The following is a 19,805-nucleotide window of genomic DNA, read 5'->3' on the forward strand; positions in this document are numbered from 1 at the left end:
TACCTCAGACTTTAAATGTGTATTTTCACCAACATATTGACAGCAGATTGCAGTCACCACCACCTATAATGGTATGAGTGGGGTACCTACGTCCAAAAAGACCCAAATTTTCTTTGAACTATTCAATAACTGTATCATCTGTGATGGGAGAGTCGCTAAAAGGAACCAGTTATTAGTTTATTCCAGTTGCCAACCTCTACCCTACTAACTGAAGGGATTATCTACTTCAAATTCACTGCAATGTTAGCTACTTCTGAACCATAAACACACCACCATCAATGGTGTTTAATCTATCCTTTTTGAACCTGGTTAGGTCCTATGTAAAATTTTCGGCTGAGCTTGTTTCCAGCTTTAGGCAGCTTTCCATACCTATAACAATTTGAGCTTCAGTGCATTTTATTAGCATCTGGAGCTCTGGTTCTTTTCCAACACATCTTCAACAATTTACAACTACAATACTGTTTCTATGTCTTCTTTCTTGTGTTTTTCCTGCGTCCTTTTAGAGTGACGCCCTTTCAGTAGTTTCCTGAGAGCCTCTAACCGAAATAGCCTCCCAGTTCCCCACTTAGAAAATTGAAACGTGATAACTGATCAGTATCTCCTAACAGGATATTATTCATTGTTTCACAGCCAAGTTGGCCATGTCCTGTTACTCTGGGGTCACTCCATAAGTTGCAAGAAAGCATTACTACTCAAAAAAAAAAGAAAAAAAGCAATAAAGATCATAACATAGAGTAGGAGACATGAGGACTGCAGACCATTATTCGGAAAATTGGGAATAATAACTTTTATAGTCATTATGTATTTTTGTGTCTCCTTTACATTAAGAAAAATCTAGATTCCTTCAGCAAGGGACATGACAGACATGATAACAACACCTGCAACAAAGAGAGCATAAACATACCAACTTGATGACTGTCCAAAATAAGAGGTAGCTTTCTGATCATTGCTCTGAAAATGTTTGGATCACTACCCATAGAAGTGCAGGTCCTGTCACGGGAGAGATTCAAGAACGAAATTTCAAGGGACATAAAATTAAGTCTGCTCTACTCCATACAGGAATTTTTTTGCTGTGAAGACAATGAATGGATTTACAGAACTATCTCCAAAACTAGTGAATCTTTCAGAAAAGCCAATTGTCAAAAGCAGATTAAATGTATGTATAGTAAAATGCTTAATGTTATAATTTCTTGTATTGTTAAGTATTTTTTACATATAACAGTTTGGTAATTTTTGGTGCAGTCTATCCAGCCATATGTCGTAAACGACACAGTAATAACGTAGTATTAGTATGTTTTGCTATAAACTGGTAACCATGTTTTCTCGAACACGCCAGTCCCCAACGTAAAAGTTGTTTTAAAACTTACGTGCATGAGCTACATGCAAATACGTAAGGGTGGATGAACCATAAATAAAAATAATAAAAAAAGTAATTTCTGTTTCAGTGACTCAGAATGTATTAGTTGCAATGTCATATATTTGGTAGATGATGTAGTTCTTTATGAAAAAGTGTTACGAAATTTAGAATGCGGTAATACATAGTCTAATTTTCACGAAATGCAACCATTGGCAACTACCCATCAAAGGGAGGGCCAGATAATCTTTCCACTTCTTGGAGAAGGGGTTAGTGCTAGCAAAATAATAATGTAGCTGACTGCTGCGAGCTGAAGAAAGAGTCGTTCAATCCACTCCCTCAGCCAATGAGAAAATCAGATACATACAAAAGGACAATCTTCAGTTGTGTGAGAGTAATTCACAATTTTTGCCAAGATAGTTCTGGGAAAACATCAGAACCTGGCGTTGCTTGTGGCATAGATTGATATGTGAGCACAGGTGTAGTGCCAGCACTGCTTGATGAAAGCACCTTTCTGCAGCTAATATGCTGGCAGTCAATTGGCGTAGCTTGCTTTCTCTGCTTCTGGCATCACCTCTGAATTTGTTCATCTATTTGTGAACAGACTATATACCAAATTGCAGACATCAATTAACTGGCAGGACACTGGGAAACTGCTGTCGGTGTATGGAAGAAAATGCATACAAAACAAGTTTAGAAGTTTAGTCAGAGTCAAATGCAAGATTTTGGACAGGTAGAGGAGGGGGAGGGGCAGAGCTCATAGAAATATTGAATCACCAGGTCAACTTCAAATTCTCTAGATTAAATGATGGTGTTTTCTTAATCTGTTACATTACCAACTACAATGATGAGATTGTTAGGTCTGAAAGCTGTGTTGCACAGAATTTTTTTTAAATTTTTTGTTACCAAGAAAAAGGTGCAATTCTTGGGAGGGAGCTGTAGTCCCATAGCGCCCCCCCCTCCCCCCATCCTCCCCTGGATTCGCCCTCGTGTTGAGTGATGAAAAGCATTACGAATTACAGTGGCTTGTCTGCCTAGCGCGACAGTGCAGCAGATATGGAGAAAAATTACAATCGGCAGATATCAAAGGAAGGTTTTATGTTTCACAAAAACCTGCTTCAAAATTTTCAAATCCCGTTAGCTGAATATTTTTCAACCCCTCTACATGTAACTTCGAGGTGATTGCAAAAATAAAACTAATATCAGAACCGATTCGTTCATATATAAATATATGACGCAGGAAAGATCTTAAATTTTCCGAAGAAAGCAAAATTTGATGCATTTTTTGTGCACCGGTTATTGTTTGCACACATGTATAGTTACGCACACTTAATTTTGTGTTTACCCTATTATGTGATGACAGATTTTGATAACAATTGTTGCTATTTCGATTTTAATGGAGAATTTATTGTATTCCCAAACAGTTTCAGCTAAATAACCGTGCATGAATATTTTGGGTTCAGTCCATTGTTTTCTTTATTTACAGTATTATCAGGGTGGAACATAACATTTCTATTGCTTCGAGAATTGTCTGTGTGGTATACATTCAGGAAATTGTCAGAAGGGCAATGTCTTGCCGCTGGAGCTTTGCGCCAATAATCCTACTGATACTTTGCGCCAATAACCAACGCCATCTAGGTGGCGTTGAAATTACTACTTTTCCCAACGAGTTTAATTTGGCAATGTTAAATCTGCGTTTGCAAAGAGTTTCAGAAGTTGGCGAAGTACACGTGCGAGACGTGCATTACTACTGTGTTATTTAGTTGTGTATATCGACCATATGTTTAAAATGGCTTTGGCGTTTAGTGTTGTCAGTCACTGTTGTGTGTCGAACATTGTGTCAGCTGTGAACGTGTGTCTGTTGGAGTCTGTCAGTTCATTGTTTGATTATAAAGAAATGAATAATAAACTTCTGTCAAACAGAACACACTTATAGTGATTTATTCATACAATTATTGATTTCAGCGGATGGAGCTAATTTTTCGTGCCGTGTAGTGTCTTATTATTTGTCGTATGGCATAAATGATGTAATATTTTGTACTGATAATATTTAGGTAGTTAGCCATGGCTACAAGACGCTGTAGGATAAAAGCAGTTGCTAATGTGTCGGTTTCAAGGGGACGTTGTGGCGAAAAGCCCCGAGAAAACGAAAAAATAGATGAGAAAACTTCGAGTAACTCCTCAGCCACGCCAGATTATCATGAAGTTAGCCCGAGAGAAACAATATTACCCGAAAGTGCAAGCGAGTTTACCGTAGTTGGAAAGCTGCACAATGATAGTTCATTAAATGAAACGTTAGAAAACGCTCCAGTTTGCCACTCAGTACAAAATTCTGAAAACGTCAGTGAGCCGACCTGTTTGGAAGGAAGTGGCAGTAGCTGTTCTAGTCCTATGGATGCACCAAATGTAGTTAGCTCTAAATTGATACAACAAGGATATGTTGACAGTGTACAAACAGATAATTGTGATAGCAAAGAGGTATCTCTGTGTAATAGACCAGATGAAGGTATTACAGATTCAGCTGGAGAACACAGTTTTACAACTGAGGACATCATTGATTCAGTAAGGCCGGGTGATTCCTGTGTTACAGGCGCTCAGAAAATTGACACAACAGAAAAGAAGATACCGTCAGCACCTTTAAGACTATCGCGAAAACGTATGAAACCAACAGTTTCTCTTTCCTTAGTAAACAGGAAACCGAAAGAAAATTCTACACTAGAAATAACACAGCAGTGTAGTTCATTAAACAAGACGTTAGAAAACATTTTGTTTGGTCACTTAGACGAAAATTCTACAAATGTTAGTGAGCCGACCCATTTGGAAGCAAATGGCAGTGATCGTTCCACTCATGAGGATACCTCAAGTATAGTTGACTGTAATTTGGCACAACACACTGGATATGCTGATGTTCAACATTCAGATAATTGTGATAGCAATGATGTATCTTTTTGTAATAGAACAGATGAGAAAATTGCAGCTTCAACTGATGAACATAGTTTTAAAATTGAAGAGAGTATTAATTCTGTGGGGTCGGGGGAGTCTGGTGCCAAAAGTGTTCATGAAACTGACACAATGGAAATCAAGACCTCATCTGCACCCACAAGACTATCACGAAAACGTATGAAACCAACAGTTTCTCTTTCTTTATTAAGTAAGAAAGCAAAAGAGGACCCTACAGTAGAAAACTCTCCAGTTTGTAACATAGTTGAAAATTCTGCACATGTCAGTGAGACAACCTGTTTGGAAGCAAGTGGTGGTGGTACTAATCCTGTGGATGCACGAAGTGTAGTTGACTGTCACTTGACACAACACACTGGATATGCTGACATTCAGCAATCTGATAATTGTGCTAGTGAAGATGTGTCACTTTGTAAAAGAACAGAGGAGGGTGGTACAGCTCCAACCAATGAACACCATTTAAGAACTCAAGAGAGTATAGATTGTGCAAGGTTGGGGGATTCCTGTGCAAGTGCTCAGAAAATAGACGTAGCAGAAACCAAGATATCGTCTGCAGCCTTAAGACTACCACGAAAACGTGTGAAACCAACAGTTTCTCTTTCCTCAGTAAGCAAGAAAGCAAAAGAGAATCCTCCAATAGAGAATGCGTCAGTTCATCACTTTGTTGAAAATTTGGCAAATGTGAGTGAGCAGACCTGTTCAGAAGCAAACAGTGGTGATTTTTCTACTCCTTTGGATGCTCAGAGTGTAGTTGACTGCCACTTGACACAACATCAGTCTGACAATAGTGCTAACAAAGATGCATCTCTTTGTGAAAGAACAGATGAGGATGTTACAACTTCAGCTGATGAACACCATTTAAAGGCTCAAAAGAGTATCGATTGTGAAGGGTTGAGGGATTCCAGTGTCACAAGTGCTCAGGAAATAGATGTGAAAGAGATCAAGGTATCGTCTGCGCCTGTAAGACTACAACGAAAACGTATGAAACCAACAGTTTCTCTTTCCATAGTAAACAGGAAAGCGAAAGAAGGTTCTATACTAGAAATAACTCAGCAGCGTAATCCAGTAAATGAGACATTAGAAAACACTTCGGTTGGTCATTTAGTCCAAAATTCTGCAAGTGTCAGTGAGGTGACCTATTTGGAAGCAAATGGCAGCGATCGTTCCACTCCTGAGGGTATGCCAAGTATAGTTGACTGCCATTTGGCACAACACCCTGGATATGCTGATGTTCAGCATTCAGATAATTGTGATAGCAATGATGTGTCTTTTTGTAATAGAACAGATGAAAAAATTACAGCTTCAACTGACGAACACAGTTTCAAAAGTGAAGAGAGTATTAATTCTGTGAGGTCAGGAGAGTCCTGCGCCACAAGTGTTCATAAAACTGACACAGTGGAAGTTCAGACATCATCTGCACTCACAAGACTACCACGTAAACGTATGAAACCAGTAGTTTCCCTTTCCTTAGTAAACAAGAAAGTGAAAGAGAATCGTACAGCAGAAGTAATTCAACATTGTAGTGCCAGTAAAACTGATGATCATTCTACTGCTCAGGCTCCTAAAAAGTTGCAGACCTTTGACACAAGCTCTAATCTGCACCAGGATGTAGAAACAGGTGGTTCCGGGAGAACTATTCCAGTTGTTGGCTGTGAAACTGGAAGTTCTAGTGCGTCACGTGAAGCTCATAGAAAAATTGGTCCTGAATTTCTTTCACAGACCACTGTATGCAACCCTGAAAGAAAAAATAAAGTTGCACCTGATGTTATATCTGTGGATACGCCTGTTGGAGAACAATGTACTAGTGCTATTGTTAACACACCCACTTGTGAAAATCTTCCAGTGAGTGATTCTCCATCAGCAGAAAAGGACAAAGGGACTTCACCTTCAGTAAAATGTTCTGTTAGTCAGTCAGTAAAAGATTGTAGTCAGTTGAATTCATTTAGGTCGAGGTTTATCAGACCAAAGCCACTCCTTGAATCAGCAGCAAGGCGTAACAGAACTGGTAGTATTGGAAGTGCTAGTGAATCAGACAGTGAAAAGAAATCTTTGTCATCAGCAACGACTGTAAGTCCTCCATGGAAACCAAGAATTAAAACATCTAGAACTAGTTTAACCCATGTGCAATCCAGGAAGAATGACAAGCTGGCTAATGCTTCAGGTGTGAGTACTGATGAGTCGGAGGATGAACGTAGTTCAGTTTCTAGGGCAGCAACAATATCACCACCAAAGAAAATAGCAAGATTAGATAGGTATGTCAATTTTGTGTGTTCCAAAGTGGGAGTAGATAGAATACATTTTTAGTATTCATGTGCGAAAATAATCGGAAGTATATGTAATAACATCCATTTTTTGTTTAAGTTACAGTGGAAGTGATACTTCACATAGTGAATTTTCTCAAGAGGTATCAGAGGAAAGTTCATCGCCCATAAAGAAACCTTATGCTAAGCCAGAACGGGTAACCAAAAGGAAAGAATACCTGAGACGTATAATAGAGATAAAAAAAGAGATTTCACATAAAGTGAGTGATGGCAAAGTGAATAGGAGTCGTCTCACCATGTTTGATCTAATTTATTACAATCCAGTCACAAATCCAATGAAGTAAGTAGTCACATATGAAATACATTTTATGTTATGTTCAGTGGTATTAACATTTTTTGTCTTCATACTTTTATGTCCTGAAGTTTTTCGGACTGAGTTGGCTAAAAATAACACAATATTAACAAGGGAAAAGTTCTATACCATGCCAAGAATTTATTAAATGCAAAAGACAGTCATTATTTTTCACGTAAAGAAGTGTAAAAATGTGTTCTTTCAAGGGTGCCAGAGTAAACTATGGCATGGGACTAGCATTTAAAATCTGGTTAATGCAAATGTCAGACAGCACTAGATCAACCAGTCAAGGTTGGGGTAACACTGCATGACCAGATTTGAGGAGCTCTCTCTGTATTTGTATTAAAGTAATTAGCCTACAGTGTAATTATTAGGATTTCAAACTCTTGTTACTGAATCCCACCCCATTGTCATAATCAGTTTGTCACCTATTGGTGCAGGGAAGTTTGTGATTATACATATTGCATTGGTCTTTTGAAATATTAGAAAATCTGGAAATGCACAGTACCAGCTGTTGAATTTTACCCGTGATGCAATCAGGATGGCAGGTAACACTGTTTCATCCTAATGCAAAATGGAGGGTATAACGTCACACATTCGTGAAGTGAACAGATGAAGACAATCTCGTTATACAAAATATAATCAAAATAATTCATTACCTGTTTTCACAAAACAATGTAACAAAGTTGTAAAGATATAATGGTGCACAAGTTACCTGTGCCTGGTTTTTCATGTCTCTCATCTAGTATTTACTGTAGGTATAATGAGTCAGAACTTGTAGCATGTAACTAAATTATTTCCGTATATGACCATCCTGCCGAAAGATTTCTGTAGTTTCTTTTCTAGAAAATACTTTATTCCTTCCTTGACAAAGGAGACAGTGCATTGCTTTCAACTCTGTTCTTGTGTCATTTTGTAGGTTGACTCCTCATGATGTGACAACATTTTTAGCTCTTTTATCCACATTTATTTCTTTTAATAGTGTGTGTGTGTGTGTGTGTGTGTGTGTGTGTGTGTGTGTGTGTGTGTGTGTGTGAGAGAGAGAGAGAGAGAGAGAGAGAGAGAGAGAGAGTGCTCTCTTCTGTTCTCAATATTTCTCTTGAGCCCTTCCTCTCCTGTGAAAGCGGCTTCCCATGTTTAGGGACTCTAGGGGTCCAAGACTCTACCACAGCATAAAATTTGGAACGATCTTCTACCTCAAGATCACAGATCCTAGCCGAATCCAAGTTCTTTAGTACTTTGTTAAGCCACATGCTTAACCAATGAGATGATCTTCTTGGTAAGCCTATTGTTGTTCATTCGTTGTAGGTGCCCAATAGAACTTGAGCCTCCTACGTCACGTACTCGTGTTGGCTGATTCTAACTGTTGATACAGATTTAGCTTTATTGTGATAGTTTTTTTATTGATAATGTGTACAGACAAAGCTTATATGATAATGCTTGTCTTTTGTTATTGTTATATTGACTCATTTCACATTCCTGAAAGTTGTTCTTTTTGATGGGATATATAAAACATATAACAATTGAAAATGTCATCTGTGGATTAATAAACTATTATTGCTGATATTTTATATTAATTTTTAGGTCTCATGCATCAGTGTAGATAATTGGGTTACAACACAGTATGAAACCTTCCAATGGGCTGACAAACATTTTTACAATCTCTCGTCAGTTACTGTTGTCATTCAGGTTCTCACTGCAATGATGGATCTACAATGTAATAGCTTTCATTTATTTACTTTCCTACATTAGTTTCAAAAGAGGGTGGTTGTACCATTATTTTGTTGCTATTAAGCTATTATCAGCCATTTTCTCTTGCTGATACTGCTTGGTGACATTTGCACTGAAGATGAGCTGTTAACGTTTTCTAGTGGTTTTACTAAATATCAGCCATAGGTCAATTTTAGAATATTTTGGTATTACGTGTTGTATACCAATTACAAATGATTTGTGAACCGGGTGTTTCATCGTGGTCAGGAGAATGTGAAGCACACATTTCTTGTCACTTCTTGTCAGTTTCAGCTGTTTGTAATGAGTAGTTACAACAGATAAGCTGTAATGAAATAGAGGAGTAGTAAATCGTTGAAATTGTACTAAAGAGATTTATGTAATTGAGTTCTGACGAAACCAGCTATAGTTAAACTATGCAATCGTCCTTAATCTTTCTTTGTGAATATAAAGACAATTTTCACAAGATGTGTGTGCATTTATTTCTTAAGTCATTTTTAATGAAGTTTGTGCCTGACCTAATACTGAACTGTAATAAAAGTGCTATTTTACAAAGTAGCAAATGACACACACCAGGCTGATGGCATCATCAACGTAGTGAAAAGATAGTCACAAGAATTCACCAATGGATCGTGTCACCAACAAAATGAGACATTAACATAACAAAAATTGGCAAACTAAAGGGAGCTCCCAGAGAAAACACACACACACACACACACACACACACACAAAAATAAGGTACGTAAATAGAAAATAAATGAAAAACACTTTCAGAAATCAACAAATAATTTTATATGTATTTCTGTTGCCACTAAATCTATATGGATAAAGTTAACAACACGGTCCAAGTTACCACCAACCCAAATGAATCACTGTCCTCTTTTGATCTCTGTAGGATGATCCAAGCATTCTGCCCCCCTCAGTAACCTTCCTCTGAATCTGTTTCTAGAGTAGTGGCATGAAGAAATGTGCGACAGCCTAGTATAAAAATAAGAGAAGTCGTATGAATACTGTAAAAATGACTCCCTGCTAAGCTACAGGAGTGACAAGCACACATGGGCAGTCAACTGGTCACACTGTTGATTTCTATCTTATTCTGCCCTAGTTTGTCCCTGTATCTGGACTCCTACATGGATTATCCATTTAAGTCCACATATTATTTTCAGTGTTAACTAAATATAATGATCCAACACCTTAAGTATAAACGGCACCAGATCACCACACAATGCCCATCCACTTTTGCTTTTGGTACAGAAAATTCGGGTGGGTACCATTTGCCAGGTCTTCACATGTCAATCTAAGTGTCATATTGCATACTGTCATACATTTCTCGGTGAAACCTTTTTCCAGTGCTCCACAGACCGATTGTTTGTACCACTCCAAATGTGACCATCAGTATGGTGTACTGATCAGTGACTTCTGGGTTTCGGGAAGCTCTTGGAAACACAAATAGGCTCAATTGCCTCTCAGTATATAGCTCTGTTATTAACCTCAGTTTTTGAGGCAAATTAACTGATCGAGAAGGATTTCTTCCTAGTCATTAAGACTGTACACTTAGAGGTCAATAACCCCATCATTCATTTTCTTGAGACCATTATAGTGATGACTGATATTTCTTTACAGAAGACTGTTAAGTAAAAACTAAAACTAAACTCTATCAGGCCCTGGTGATCACACAATGTTAATAGTGGACTTAATGTAATTCCTACAGCTGTGTCCTGTTCATACTCTCATAATTTTCTCTGTTACTTTTTCTGATAGGAAAGAAAAGCGTGTATAGTGTGACAAAATTTCAGTTGTATGTAGCCAATGTGATGATAGTTTTAGGTAACCACAGAGAAGTAAAGAAAGGACAGTGTATTTTGGGTGTAGAAAATGAAAAATTTAATATAAATCATCAGACCCTAGGGCCATGGCACAGCAACTGTGATATATTTTCAGTAGGAAAAATATGGTCTATTTTACAAAAACAGCAATAAGCTTTACTGATGTGCTACATCTTTCTGAGGCATCTTCAGAAGTTGTATAGGAACTGTGGGCAATGCATTAGTTATAAGTAGTCAAAATTTTGGTGTGCACCTTCGACAAAGACATGCAGCTATGCTTAGATAGGTGAGCGCTGTCATAGTTCTTCTCGTAAAGATTAATATATTTTATATTTGCCATATGGGAATTTTTGAACATTTTGTCTGTTTGTAAACAAGCTGTTATGTCCATGTATTTCTTACAGACTTTGTGTCCTTACATTTGACGCTAAGAGATAGTGCCATGTTTTAGATACTTTATCTCTTCTTTGCCGTGTTTTAGATACTTTATCTCTTCTTTAATGTTTTTACATATCTTTTACTTTAATCACCTGTGTTAAAACTATTTTTCATTTGCATGGATGTTAATTGTCACTAAATGTTCCACTTCATTCTTGGTTACTATATTTTCAAACTTGTGAACACCATCTAGCAGAGCTTCTATGTGCTGCGTCAGAAGTGTCCTGTTTTCCAGTCTTATATATAGCGTGCACACGTGCAGTGATGTATTCATGGCCACTGCGATTTGTACATCAATATTTGTGTCAAGATGGAAGTATGGCCTATCTAAGCATAGCTGCGTGTGCACACCAAAATTTCAACTACTTATGACTAATGCATTACCTGCGGTTCCTATAAAAGTTCTGAAGACGTCTCAGAAAGGTGAAACACATCAATAAAGCTTACATCATTTTTGCAACATTGAGCATCTTTTTCCTATTGAAATTATATCACGGTTGCTGCACCATGGCCTTAGAGTGGGGGGGATTTATATAACCAATTGCCTCCTTGGGCTTATGAAGATATTTGTGAACAGTAATTTCAACAGTCAGTGTAGTACTGAAAATATTGTCCCTGTATACTTACATAAATTTCTTAAAATTCATAAGTACCAACCCGTGGACAAATCACTGCTGAAATGTGCCAGATTTCTTAAGAATAACAAACTCGGGCATTTTCATAGTGAGAAAGAGGTGGCCTATGATGTTTACATGTCTGTCACTATCTTGCTCAGCCACTCAGAATTAGAAAATTTAATGATAGAGTTGAACTACATGGTTTGGGAGAGCAGTCACCCAGTTATTCTAAGGCATTACTCTAAGATTAAAAAAAATTGCAATAAGTCTTCTGGAAAACCATTTGCAGGACTAATCATAGTAAGAGTAATTTGCTTCCCTTTGGTGAATGCATGGTCAACTTAACATCTATTTCCTTTATTGTTCAGCAAGAGGTTCATAAACAAAGTTCTTAAACACAATCTGCTACCCCGATTAGATGACAAAATGGTTCCTAACCTTGTAGCTGACTTGAGAATGGCACTTGATAAAGTGGATGACAGTAGGATGGATAAAGTAAAGTTGACTTGTAAAGCCAGTGACAGTATAGAGAATGCAACTCAAACTGAGACACCAAATAGAGATCTTAAGCAATTTTGATTCCACAGGAACCATTGTGCACAGTGACTGTAGACTAGAAGGAAGGAGAGGCACACAACAGTAAGTCCCAATAACATTAGTTTTTATTATTCTTGCAAATCTAGATTTCAGCTCTAAATAACCATATTTTCTTACAAGTGTATCTGTAAGAATGTACAGCATGACATGAACTGCTTTGATTCTGTTGAATTGTAACACAAATGCACTGAAGATGATATTTATAGCCAAAATCTAGATTTACAAGAATAATAAAAAGTAATGGGATTGCAACTTATTGATACGTGCCTCTCCTTCCAATGGAGATCTGTCTGTGACGGAGTCAGTTAACAAAAAACTTAAAGATAACGAAGCTTTAATTGTCAGGGTAGACAAGGGTAGCACAGCTCTTGTCATCTATAATGCAAATTGATCAGATCTGACTAACACTTACATTAGGGACCTTAGGACATCTCTTCTTGAGTGTAGCAGTATTCTCAGTCCTGAGAATTTGTACAGAACAAAAGTAATAAACCCTAGAGCACCAGCACTTCGCACACAGATTAAGATCCATGAACAGGATCTTCCAGTCTGCCCAGTGACGTTTTTGCTGAAAATATACAGAGTGTTCATTTACAGAACAGAGTTTTTCTATTTCAAATAGGAAAAAATCAATTCAGAAACTGCAAGAAAAGGTCTTTACATCATCCTGTTGTCTAGCTTCTCTTGATATAAAGAATTTATAGACTAACATTCCTATTTATGAGATGATCGATATTATCCAAGCAAACCTGTCTTCTAACTGTCAATTTAGTACTGAAGAGATTCGAGAACTAACTTTAACTCTTAAATTGGTAACATCCCATAATTACTTTTCTTTCAGGTAATTGTATGTACAAGAAAGCTGATTGACTGCTGTGGGCAGTTGTCTTGCTGGCTGGCTGGCAGATATATCTGTGACCAGTCTAGAATGTAAATACTTTCAGCAATCTTCTGATCTCTGCAGCCGAGCAGGGTAGTGCAGTGCATAGCACACTGGACTTACATTCTGGAGGACAATGGTTCAAACCCACGTTTGTCTATCCTGATTTAGGTTTTCTGTGATTTCCCAAAATAATGTAAGATACATGCCAGGATGGTTCCTTTGAAAAGGGCATGGCTGCTTTCCTTCTTCAGCCTTCTCTAATCTAAGCTTGTGCTCCATCTCTAATGAAGTCTTTGTCAATGGGAAGTTAAACACTAATCTCCTCCTCTAATCTCTGCAAAAAAATAAGTGTTCTATTGCTGTTATGTTGACAACATGTTCATTTTTTTGATGGCACTATGGATGATATATCTTTAACAAAAGATGAATTTAACACTTTGCATTCTGAAATCTCAAAAATGAGATCGACAGGAAGTGCAAAATGGTTAAGCAGGGATGGCTAGAGGACAAATGTAAGGATGTAGAGGCTTATCTCACGAGGGGTAAGATAGGTACTGCCTATTGGAAAATTATAGAGACCTTTGGAGAAAAGAGAACCACTTGCATGAATATCAAGAGCTCAGATGGAAACCCAGTTCTAAGCAAAGAAGGGAAAGCAGAAAGGTGGAAGGAGTATATAGAGGGTCTATACAGGGGTGATGTTCTTGAGGACAATATTATGGAAATGGAAGAGGACGTAGATGAAGATGAAATGGGAGATACGATACTGTGTGAAGAGTTTGACAGAGCACTGAAAGACCTAAGTCGAAACAAAGTGCCGGGAGTAGACAACATTCCATTAGAACTACTGGTAGCCTTGGGAGAGCCAGTCCTGACAAAACTCTACCATCTGGTGAGCAAGATGTATGAGACAGGCGAAATTCCTTCAGACTTCAAGAAGAATATAATAATTCCAATCCCAAAGAAAGCAGGTGTTGACACATGTGAAAATTACCGAACTATCAGTTTAATAAGTCACAGCTGCAAAATACTAACGCGAATTCTTTTCAGACTAAAGGAAAAACTGGTAGAAGCCAACCTCGGGGAAGATCAGTTTGGATTCCGTAGAAATGTTGGAATACGTGAGGCAATACTGACCCTACGACTTATCTTAGAAGAAAGATTAAGGAAAGGCAAACCTACATTTCTAGCATTTGTAGACTTAGAGAAAGCTTTTGACAATGTTGACTGGAACACTCTGTTTCAAATTCTGAAGGTGGCAGGGGTAAAATACAGGGAGCGAAAGGCTATTTACAATTTGTACAGAAAGCAGATGCCAGTTATAAGAGTTGAGGGACATGAAAGGAAAGCAGTGGTTGGGAAGGGAGTGAGACAGGGTTGTAGCCTCTCCCCGATGCTATTCAATCTGTGTATTGAGCAAGCAGTAAAGGAAACAGAAGAAAAGTTCAGAGTAGGTATTAAAATCCATGGAGAAGAAATAAAAACTTTGAGGTTCGCCGATGACGTTGTAATTCTGTCAGAGACAGCAAAGGACTTGGAAGAGCAGTTGAACGGAATAGACAGTGTCTTGAAAGGAGGGTATAAGATGAACATCAACAAAAGCAAAATGAGGATAATGGAATGTAGTTGAATTAAGTTGGGTGATGCTGAGGGAATTAGATTAGGAAATGAGACACTTAAAGTAGTAAAGGAGTTTTGCTATTTGGGGAGCAAAATAACTGATGATGGTTAAAGTAGAGAGGATATAAAATGTAGACTGTCAATGGCAAGGAAAGTGTTTCTGAAGAAGAGGAATTTGTTAACATCGAGTATAGATTTAAATGTCAGGAAGCCGTTTCTGAAAGTATTTGTATGCATTGTAGCCATGTATGGAAGTGAACCGTGGATGATAAATTGTTTGGACAAGAAGAGAATAGAAGCTTTGGAAATGTGGTGCTACAGAAGAATGCTGAAGATTAGATGGGTAGATCACATAACTAATGAGGGGGTATTGAATAGAATTGGAGAGAAGAGGAGTTTGTGGCACAACTTGACTAGAAGAAGGACATGTTCTGAGGCATCAAGGGATCACCAATTTAGTACTGGAGGGCAGGGTGGAGGGTAAAAATCGTAGAGGGAGACCAAGAGATAAATACACTAAGCAGATTCAGAAGGATGTAGGCTGCAGTAGATACTGGGAGATGATGAAGCTTGCACAGGATAGAGTAGCATGGAGAGCTGCGTCAAACCAGTCTCAGGACTGAAGACCACCACCACCACCACAACAACAACAACAACAACAACAACAACAACATTATTCTAAAATCTGTCACTTATGAAGTAAGGGCTCCAGACAAAGTGTTTGATTATTTGGATGTAAAGGTTCTGCTCACCAGTAATGGAATTAATTTTGACACCTATCACAAGCCAATCACCAGCAACTCAATAATACGTGCATCATCATGGTATCCATATCAGTACAAAATGAATTTCTTCAGAGCCATGGTAGATCGCCTGTGTGAACTTCTTTTAACCCCAGCTACTGTTGATGGTGAAATAGTCAATTTACAGGTAGTAGTTAGTAGCAATGGATGTGACCCAAACAATGTTGATAAGTTGTACAAATGAAAAGTAAAAGAAAGTGGTAGTTAAACAGGTGCTAATTTTGTAATTCCAAAAGCAAAAGCTGTTGTCCTACCGGTCTTGGGTAGCTGTCAGCTCACTAGGCTGTTCAGGAGCTATAATGTTAAAGTAGCTTATTCCATTCATGATAAAATTCAGTATCCCTTTATATGTAACGAGCAGCTATGTAAAGAAAGATTCTCTCATTCCAGAGGTTATAACTTATGTGCTCAGTGTCCTATGTCTTACATAGGGGCAGACTGGCCAGATGTTCAGAACAAGATTTCAGGAGCATATGCTCACTAAAAAGGTGCACTTAAAAATAATTCTTCAGTCACTGAACGTTTAAATGCTAGTGAACATGCAGAACCTGTACTAGAATTGCTCCAGGCTTTGTATCGTGTGCCAATAGTAAGAATTTGATTTTGCTGGAGTTTGGAGATTGTGGAACACTCTCATGTAGCTAAAAACGTAATCCTTTATGAACAACCAAGAATCAGACATTTTATGATTCGATGATGACAATATTGCAAAGGGTATTACTGAGCATTGGCATAATTCTCCTCATAAAGATGTTAATTTATTTATATATCCTACGTTTTATGCTTGGCTTATGTAATTTTTTTATTTTTTGTAAACAAGCTGTTATGTCCATATACTTCTTAAGGACGTCTTGTCCTTACATTTGACACCAACAGAAGGCGCCATCTTTTAAATACTTTATCTCTTATTTACATTGAGATGACAAAAGTCATGGAATACCACGTAATATTGTGTCTGACCTCCTTTTGCCCGACATAGTGCTGCAACTCGATGTGGCATGGACTCAACAAGTTGTTGGAAGTTCCCTGCAGAAATATTGAACCGTGCTGCCTCTGTAGCCGTCCATAAGTGTGGAAGTGTTGCTGGTGGAGGATTTTGTCCACGAACTGACCTCTCAATTATGTTCCATAAACGTTCAGAGGGATGCATGTTGGATGATCTTGGTGGCCTCGCTCGAACTGTCAAGAATATTCTTTAGACAAATCACAGAAAATTGTGACATGGTGCTTTATCATCCATAAAAATTCCGTCGTCGTTTGGGAACATGAAGTCCATGAATGGCTGCAGTTGGTCTCAAAGTAGCTGGACGTCCAGAGGGCCCAGTCCATTCCATGTAAACGCAGCCCACACCATTATGAAGCTGCCACCAGCTGTTACCAACTGAAATCGGGACTCATCTGGCCAGGCTATGGTTTTCCAGTCGTCTCGGGTCCAACCAGTATGATCACAAGCGCAGGAGAGGTGCTGAAGGTGGTGTCGAGCTGTTAGCAGAAGCAGTTGCATTGGTCGTCTGTTGTCATAGTCCATGAATACCAAATTTTGCTTTACTGTATTACATTTTATTTCCCACATTGACTTCTGCATTTATTTCATGCAGTGTTGCTTGTTTAATAGCACTGACAACACTATGCAAACACTACAGATCTCACTCTTCAAGCTTTCTTGGCAGATATGTTGTAAATAGTCTTCACGGGTTTGCTGACGGATTATGTTGTGTAAATTCCATAATATTTCCTCAGAGCAACTGGCGACATCTTCAGGTGGTTCAACCTTGCTGGTGGCTAGGTATGACTGATGGTATCTGCACGTTGACACCCCATTTCTAGAATATGCACGCGAAGAATGTGCAGGAGTGGAAAATGTGCATGTGCAAATGATTTGCAGATAGATGGTGCCCCATTCAAACACCCTCTGCTGAAAATCACACGGCAGCTCTCCTGCGTGTGCACTGTACGCTGTGTTTACTAACGGTGCGGCCAGATGTTACTCACCAAAGACTGTAGTAGACCAATGTTATTTCAGATCTGTTATCGAAAATCTTGATTTTTCACTTCGTGATGTAATAGCGGCCAATGCAGGGTTCCAAGCTGTGCTCAGTTGAAATCCCGCATCCCTGTTGATGAGAGTATCGGCTGTACAGATATGTATTGCTTCCATAATGACGCAATCCCAGAAAGATGATGCTGGGTGTAAAACTTCCGTCTTTTCATAAACTGTGCGATGTCCTATATTCAGACAGTGTTCAACAATTGCTGACTTTTCTGGTTGATGAAGGCGTGTATGATGCTGATGTTCATCGCATTTGAAGCTCAATGCGTTTCATATGCAAAGTGTCCACCCCAATACTACCCATTCAAATCGGGGCTCTCCCCTTAGGCGTCAACCAGCCACAGGAAGGGCCACCTGACACAGTGGCCATTGCTGCGAGTTCCAATGCTCCTGAAAGACAAGCAACCACTCCTAGGTATACAGTGGATGGTAGCAGCTCAGGTATCTGAGGCATCAACCCTTTGTCATCAGAGGGTTCAACCAAACGAGTACATAATGAATCCATCACATGGGCTGGTTACTGTACTTGGCTGTATAGCGTTAAACGACAGTGGTGTCAAAGAAAGATGGAAGAGGTGCTGAGTCACATGCCGAATATGCATGAACACAGACATGGGAAGGAGGCAGCAGAGGTGAAGGAGTGAGGACAGACAGGGAGGGGAACGGGAAAGGGGGGACGCTGCCTGGGATGGAAGAAATGGGCACAAAAGCTCAGAGATCCTTGTGTGCCACACCCCAACTCATGAAAGAGAGGTGAGCCTCCTGGGGGGGGGGGGGGGGAGCAGCATAAGTTTTATTGATACATGCCTCTTTGAGTACTCTTCCAAATTCGTACAGGAACTGGGTAATGCATTAGTTATGTGCAGTCAAAATTTGCTACTAACAGGGCAAAGCAGGTGGAACATCTTAGAAGTTGGAAAAATTGGGTGACAATGACATTATTGTTGAGTTGCATAACTCCCTCAACTTAAGCAAGGGTGTGGTCACATGCCATGATTTTATGGACACACCTATCCCAGAACTCAAACATGAGTGGGCAGCATGGAGATGGAGGATAGTGGATGTGGAGTAAAGGACACAAAGGAATAATAGAGAAGTTGAGAAGAGTACCACCTTCAATTCTCCAGCACTGCCTGAACACATTATGTAAGGATTCCTTTGATTTAAGGTTAGGCCTTACATTCCTAAACCTGTGTGGGGCTATACATGCCAGTGATTTGGCCATACAATGCTGAGGTGTGGAGGTGAAGCGACCTGTGGAAGTGTGGAAAGGCAGCCCATGAACCTGAGACTGACTGCCCACCACCACCAGTAGGCATTAACTGCTCTGGGAGCCGCCAAGTCTGGAACTGAGACTACCCTGTTTTTGTTGAGAATGCAAAATTCAGGAGACAAAAGTGACCGAGCAGATCCCCCATGCAGAACCCGAAATAGAATATAAGGCAACAAAGACCTTATGTATTGCATTTCATATCCGTCCATGGTGCAGAAACCTGTTATCAAGCTGGACACTTCGATGCAGATGACATCCAGCATGCCTTTATCCAGCAGCAGCACCTGTACTTGCACCTTTACATGCTAGAGCAAATTGAGTAGAGACATAGTGATCAAGGCAGCAACAACAGAAGAGATCAGCAATATTTTCGCAGTGAGTATCAGAAAGGCATCTCAAAAGCAGAGTGCATCTCCATGTCCCCTTTCCCCAATCATCATCAAAGGGTGGCAACGTTCAGATCAGAAGCTGTTTTGGGCGCCATACGATGTCATTCTGGCATGTCTGTCTGATCAGGAGGATATTGTGGATTTCAATGCTTCGCCACCGAACTCTCCTTCACTGTACAAGTGCCTCGCCAGGATAGGAGTAAATCAAAACCACACCACTGAAATGTCTCCCTTACTTTATTGGAATATGAATGGATGTTGGATTCATCTGAAGGAACTGAGACCCTTCATAAAGGATAGACCTTTTTGCCTCTGTCTACCAGAGACTCATTTGAAACAGATACACACACCGGTACTTTTAGGTTACCATCACTACAGAGAAGACAGTCTTACTGGTAACAGGGTGAAAAGTGGGGTAGTAGTGTTCATCAAGGACACATTCCACTCCCCACCTGTGCCCTTAACCACAGCACTAAAAGCATTTTCTGTTCAGACAGTGGCTCATATTTCTGTCATGGTGTGCTCTGTGTACCTACCACCCTATGAGCCCCTTGATAGTGACGTCCTCTCACATCTTCTTGATGAAATACCTCATCCCTTTTTGCATTTGTGGTATTTAATGCACACAGTGTGCTATGGGGTTCTAACCCCACTTA

The 19,805-nt window shown here is 39.2% G+C and overlaps 1 protein-coding gene across 2 annotated transcripts in view; it reads left to right on the forward strand.

The window, feature by feature from the left end:
- Nucleotides 1-3,081: 3,081 nt before the first annotated feature.
- The window catches only part of LOC126473349 (titin homolog), a 90,124-nt gene continuing 73,400 nt past the window's right edge, over nucleotides 3,082-19,805 (forward strand). The window contains exons 1-2 of one of the 2 annotated variants that reach the window (XM_050100345.1): nucleotides 3,082-6,564; nucleotides 6,674-6,913. In XM_050100345.1, coding sequence (XP_049956302.1) covers nucleotides 3,419-6,564; nucleotides 6,674-6,913 — 3,386 coding nt within the window. In that variant the 5' untranslated portion in view covers nucleotides 3,082-3,418. The remainder of the gene's footprint in view (nucleotides 6,565-6,673; nucleotides 6,914-19,805) is intronic. The other variant, XM_050100346.1, reaches the window with a different exon arrangement.

The sequence above is a fragment of the Schistocerca serialis genome, chromosome 4 (genome assembly GCF_023864345.2).
Source record: "Schistocerca serialis cubense isolate TAMUIC-IGC-003099 chromosome 4, iqSchSeri2.2, whole genome shotgun sequence".
NCBI classification, from domain to species: Eukaryota; Metazoa; Arthropoda; class Insecta; order Orthoptera; family Acrididae; genus Schistocerca; species Schistocerca serialis.